We start from the raw sequence: 6000 nt of genomic DNA on the forward strand, positions 1-6000 counted from the left end.
AAGAAACCCAAATTGCAAGCTCAGGGTTGTCCTCCGAGTGGCAGAGACCCTGAGCGGGTGCCTGCTGGCCGAGCTGGTGAGCGGGGCAGACGTGGTAAACAGAAGGGCCTTGGCTCCCGCGTCAGAAGCAGATGGTCTGTTTGGTCTTTTCCTCCGGGCCCCGAGGCTGCCCCGTGACTGGGAAGGGCAGGGAGCCGCCTGTCCCCTGCGGTCACACGCGCTCTGACTCTGGCTGAGCGCTCCTGTCCGGCCACAGGAGCCTCGCAGGGAGGCGTGTGAGGTTCCATTGTTAGGTCGTGGGCAGTTGCCCTTTGCTTCTGTTTCAGCTCAAGCAGAGAATTCTCTGCTTTTCCATCTGGTTGAGGTGTACTTTATCTTTTTGCCTTTTACAAAAACATTTTTTCCTTTCGATATTTTAAAAGATAATACAGTGTTAAGGAAGACAGCAGCGTAGAACAAATTATAATTCTACTGCCCTTGCGTCAATTAAAGAAAATAGTTTATGTTAATTTCTTAGTATGTGCACATATTTTCAGGTGCTTCCAATTAGTGGTGTACCTGTTATTTCCACTTACCTGCCATTTTTATGTTGATGTGTATGCATAATATATACATCATGTGGTAGGTGGTATGTATTAAGTATATGTTCATACAGGAAATACATATGTGTAATGGCCCTGGCTGGTTTTGGCACAGTATTTAGACCGTCAGCCTGCAGACTGAAGGGTCATGGGTTCAATTCCCAGTCAAGAGCATGTACCTTGATTGCAGACTGATCCTTGGCCCTGGTTGGGGTATGTGTGGCAGGCAACCAATTGATGTGTCTCACATTGGTGTTTCTCTCCCCATCCTCCCTTCCCTTCACTTTCTCTAAAAAAAAAAAAAAAAAAAAAAAAAAAATCAATGGAAAATATATCCTTGGGGGAGGATTAAAAAAAATAACATGTGTAATGACTACATTACACATATATACAGTATACACATATATACACTATACACATATATACAATGTACACATATATACAGTATACACATAGACTTTATGTAGATATATGCACATGTTTATACATAGCTTTTAACAACACTATCTACTTTAATAGAGGCCTTGCTTAATATCTTCATAATATCCAGTTTCCTTTGTTAAACCAGGTTTCTGTTGTTGGCCATTCAAATCATTTTGGTGAAGAAGGGATGGTTGCAGGTGGGGAGTCTGAAAATGTATGACTTCATGCAAGTGCCCCTCTCTCAGATTTGAGTAACATTTGTCCACGAGGGAAGCTGCCCATTAGAAATTCTTATTACCTACTGCGTTTACTGGCATCCAGAACATTCTCAGTAATTGGCGTGTGCCCTGCAGGTGCACAGGGATGCGGAGTCCCAGCTGGTTCTGGAGGAGTGGAAAAGGGAGAGGAAGGAGATGAGGTAAGAGCACCCCGTCCCGAACATAGGGCGTCCGCCACCCTGCCACGCACACCCCTGGCCCGGGCAGGCTTCCAGACGCCCGTTTTAGCTCCCAGGCATGACCGGAGCCACCCACCCCTCCGCTGTCTGAGAGTGATGCGTGACAGCAGTGACCTCCCGCACTCACCTCCTGCCCTTGCATTTGTTTGTTTCTTTTTTTAAAACCGAACAAACGTGCTCTCACGTCTCTCCCCGAAACAGACATATTACGTATCTTGATTCCACATTCCCTGCCAGGCGCATGTGATGTGAAGGCCGGGGAGGAGGAGCCTGCCTTGCCAACCCGCCTGCTTGGCTTCCCCATGTGGGCAGCCTGGGGGTGGGGGTGGGGGTGAGGGGGATGGCCCTGTTGGTGATGCTGGCTGCACCACGTGGCTCCCGGGACAGTGTTGGAGGCAGGCCCTGCACCACAGTGAATTCCTGGGGCCGGTCCAGCCCTGGCGCTCACCGTTACCACAGCTGTTTCCGGAATGTGCCCGCACTCAGTGTGGCTGTGTTGTCTGGTGAATGCCCACTGCTCCCGGAAAAGTGTGGCGGGTGTGCGTCTTAAGGGAATGGTTATTGAGGAGGCTGTGCGTCCCTGAGAGGATGTGTTGTGTGGACACTGGTTACAGGCTCACGTCTGCTCTGTGCGTGGCCGTCCCTGCCCTGGAAGGAGCAGGCCCCGCCGGGGCACGGAGAGGGCCGAAGCCCCTCCCTCGGGCTGCAGAAGCCTGGGTGCCCTGACTCATCACTCTCAGGGGCTCGGCGTATTTGAATTTAATGGTCACTCCAACACTGGGGGGGAATGTTGGGTGAGAGGGTGACGGGCAAGTACTGAGATTTGATCCTGGGCCCCTCGTCCCCTGCACTCCAGGGACCTGATTATTAGATAAAGGAACCATTTCATCTGTCAGAAATTTTTGCTTTGATTTCGAGCTTCTAACAACTTTACATCTCAATGAGATTAAAAAAAAAAATAGATATATGTTTTTATTGCTTCCAGAGAGGAAAGGAAAGGGAGAGAGAGAAAGACACATCCATGATGAGAGAGAATCATTGATTAGCTGCCTCCTGCAGGCCCTCTCCTGGAGCCTGCAGCCCAGGCACATGCCCTTGACTGGAATTGAACCCGGGTCCCTTTGGTCTGCAGGATGACTCTATCCACTGAGCCAAACCGGCTAGGGCTGTTTTTCTTATCTGACCCAGTTTTTGCTGTCACCTTGTAAAAAGGGGGGAGGGTCTTGATCCCATTCTATAGATGAGGGCCTTTTGGAGACTGGAACATTCCACATCTCTGTGTGTAGCTTCAGAAGCAGTTCCTGCTTTTCTCCTTCTGTCTGTGAGAGTGGTGTGAAGGTATAGAGGGGCAGGCACAGGGACCCTGGAGTCTCAGCCAGTGCTCCCGGGGTCCCAGGGGGAGGCGTGGTCGTCCTTCGGGTGGACGGGTGGACAGACGGATTTCCTCCCAAATGAGTCCTGTGGAAGGGTGATTTTGGTTTCAGTCACCTGAACCTCTTCTGAGTCACTGTCTGCCCTCTCTTCTTGCTCCTTCAGAGAAATGAACAAGAGCTTCTTCAACGCCCACTTCGGGAGCCTGTTCCGCACAGACCAGAACCCCACCTACTTCCTGCGGCGCCTGTCGCGGTTTGCCGACATCTACATGGCGTCCCTGAGCTGCCTGCTCACCTACGACGTCAGCCACACCTTCTACCCCAGGAGGACTCCGCTGCAGCACGAGCTCCCCGCCTGGTCGGCCGGCCCCCCCCCCCTGCAGGCTGCCCCTCCTGCAGGCGGCCCAGGCCAAGTGACCGCGCCCGCCCGCCCGCCCGCCCGCGGACAAGGCCGGCAGCCCGGCCCGGCCCCGGGGGACACCGGGGGGCTGGCCTCGCGTGCCTACGAGCGTTGCTTTCAGAAAAGACACGGAATCGCCTCTTGGTATTTACTTCGGACCTTCCGGAGGCTGCTCCCCGGGTGGCTGACCAGCGTGTCACCCCGGGCTAAAGTGACAGGCTTCACGGGGAAACGGTGATCGGCCCTCTCGTTGACCCAGGTGCTGTCACTGGTGTCGGTTTTCCTGGGGAGACTTCCGATGCCATCTCCGTATTCCAGCAGGAGAAACTCCGGCCTCTTCCCTGGAAAACAGGGAGTGTTCCCAGGGTGCATCGGGATTGAAGGGTGTGTGGTGTGCAGCGACACTGCTCCCCGAAAGCAGATGGTGTAGTGGGCTCTGTAGCAGCATATGTGGCAGAGGGGACCCCCCAACAGCGGGGTCCCCCAGCCCTTTGGTCCCAGGGCTTCGGCGTTCCGGTGCATCCGTTGGAAAAAAAAAAGAGAAAGAACAAGGGGAGATGCAAGTCCTTCGCCCTGGATTGTCCTCCGTCTCCGCTTCCTGTGCGCCAGCCCGTCCTGGGGAAGGACAGAGGCCACGGGTGATGGGGGTCGCTCGTTTCCTCGAAGGAGAGAAAGGCGCCTGGTCACACGTCCAGCCGGCAGAACAGCCTGGGACGAGGCTGTGAGCAACAAGCGCCCAGAGCCAACGCTTGGGGATGGGCCCCCTGAAAACGACCCCTGAGTGTTGGCTGGACGTGCTCACTGGAGGACAGAAAAACAGAACAGAAAAAAAAAAAAAAGTCCCTGCAGTGAAACGCCGGTCCCCTCCCTGGGCTGTGTTGCTAAAATGTAGGCATTGTCAGAAACTGTCCCTTTCTGGAGGCAACAGACACGCTGCCTCCCCCTGGATTATCGGGGAGGAGGGGACTTGCGTCCAGCAGGGGAGGGGGCGGAGGCCTCACCGCCTGGCTGGCTCCCACCCTCTGCTCCCCTTAGCTTGCTTCCTTTCCTGCCGTGCGTGTGTGCATACATGCGTGGGCTGTTGTGGGACTCGGGGGTGTTTTTCTTTAGGTGTCTGTATTTAAGATGGGGGAGCATAAAGGGTATTGAAACTAAGAGAAAAGGGGCTAGAAATGACTTAGGTAACCGAGTATTTCTCACGTCTTTGTAAGGACAGCGCCCGGGACATACGTTTTAAACCTGATGTGTGGCAGGTGCAGGGAGGGGCTTGCTAGCAGTGTTTTTATGGCAGTGACTGGCAGACCCGGCCATTGACCACAGGCTAGCTTGGCATGCCACCGCCGCCTGCCAGCATGCAGGCGCACATGCGTTCTGGAGCGTGCTTTGCAGTGCTGCTGTTACGGTGGGATTTTACTCTGGCATTTCCTTGTATTTAACTAGGATAGTGACGGTGACCCCGTAGACCCAAGAGGCCCCATCGGCTAGGCCCCCTTCTCCTGCTAAATTTTATTATACACACAGTGGTCCGTTACTTTCTGGGGGTGGGGTAGGCCTTCTGTTTACTGTTTGTTAGCTCCTAGGTGCTCTGAGCATCAGAGTTGACTGGCATTTAGGGGGTGGAGGCCCGGAGCTGCTTGGTGTTGAGGCCTCCAAGGACACGCTGGTGCTGCCGGCTTCACTTCGGGGAAGCTGAGTGAGGATGTAGTTACTCCTGTTTTTAAAAATCTCTTGGTGTCTATTTAATCCGGTGTTCATTGGCTGTCTTGTAGTGCCAGTCACAGGGTGTTTGTTTTACTCAAGAATGAAGTAGACCTGTTTTAAATATATTTTATTGATTTTTTATAGAGAGGAAGAGAGAGAGAGTTAGAAACATCGATAGAGTCATCGATCAGCTGCCTCTTGCACGCCCCCCAATGGGGATGTGCCCGCAACCAAGGTACATGCCCTTGACCGGAATCGAACCTGGGACCTTTCAGTCCGCAGGCTGATGCTCTATCCACTGAGCCAAACCGGTTTCGGCAGTAGACCTGTTTGAAATCCTGCTTTCGTGGCTGTCTAGGCTGGGTGAGCCACACCTCAGGGGAGAAACACATTCGCTGGGTGTGAATTACGAATTTCACAGTGTATTACCAATTAAGGTTTCGGTCTGTGCGCCATCGAACATGGCCGTGCTGAGATCCACCCGGTGCCAGAGGCCTGGCATGTTTCTCAGCGGGGCCCCCTCGCGTATGCCTGGCAGACCCGTGGTTCCCGGGCCAGCAGCAGGGGGAGGGCGGTGGTGCCACGTGAAGGAGCGGGCAGCCTCCTGGTCTGTGCTCATGACTCAGCCGGGCCTGGGCACACTGCACGGGGCATTCTGTTCTTTCCCTTTTGTTCTCCGGGGCTCGCCCTGGTGAAAGCCTGTTGGTCCAAGGGAGGTGGGTCTGTTTTCCACCCTTCAAAAGCAGCCATTTGGAAAGCCAACAGAATAAAATTAGTTTGCACGTTTAAGACATATTCTCCCGCGTAGCATGGGTTAGACGGACTTTCTAAGAAGGAGGTGCACACACATTCGTAGTCCAGGGGCGGTCCACGCCGGCTGAACGCGGGCGCGTGGGACCCGCAGCAGGTCGCCTTGGAGGGGACCTGCACCGCTGCTTTTCCAGAATTGCTTCTGTAAGGAAACCTAGCTTTTGTTTTTAAAGTATTTTAGGAGCTTGGCTCAGAGCTCCCAGCTCTGGCTCTGGCTCTGGCTCTGGCTCTGGCTCTCGCTCTCGCTCTTCAGCT

General features: G+C 53.8%; 1 protein-coding gene and 1 long non-coding RNA gene across 3 annotated transcripts in view; one reads left to right on the forward strand and one right to left on the reverse strand.

The window, feature by feature from the left end:
• The window catches only part of NT5DC3 (5'-nucleotidase domain containing 3), a 39825-nt gene extending 35767 nt beyond the window's left edge, over nucleotides 1–4058 (forward strand). For both annotated transcript variants that reach the window (XM_036456797.2, XM_045587584.1), the window contains exons 13-14: nucleotides 1358–1422; nucleotides 2998–4058. In XM_036456797.2, coding sequence (XP_036312690.2) covers nucleotides 1358–1422; nucleotides 2998–3472 — 540 coding nt within the window. In that variant the 3' untranslated portion in view covers nucleotides 3473–4058. The remainder of the gene's footprint in view (nucleotides 1–1357; nucleotides 1423–2997) is intronic.
• A 670-nt stretch (nucleotides 4059–4728) lies between these two features.
• LOC118729347 lies at nucleotides 4729–5606 on the reverse strand. Its single transcript, XR_004991204.1, has 2 exons — nucleotides 5262–5606; nucleotides 4729–5046 (listed from the first exon to the last, which is right to left on the reverse strand). It is a non-coding gene; the product is annotated as an uncharacterized LOC118729347 (long non-coding RNA).
• Nucleotides 5607–6000: the final 394 nt, after the last annotated feature.

This window comes from Pipistrellus kuhlii, unplaced genomic scaffold (assembly GCF_014108245.1).
Source record: "Pipistrellus kuhlii isolate mPipKuh1 unplaced genomic scaffold, mPipKuh1.p scaffold_m20_p_3, whole genome shotgun sequence".
NCBI lineage: Eukaryota > Metazoa > Chordata > Mammalia > Chiroptera > Vespertilionidae > Pipistrellus > Pipistrellus kuhlii.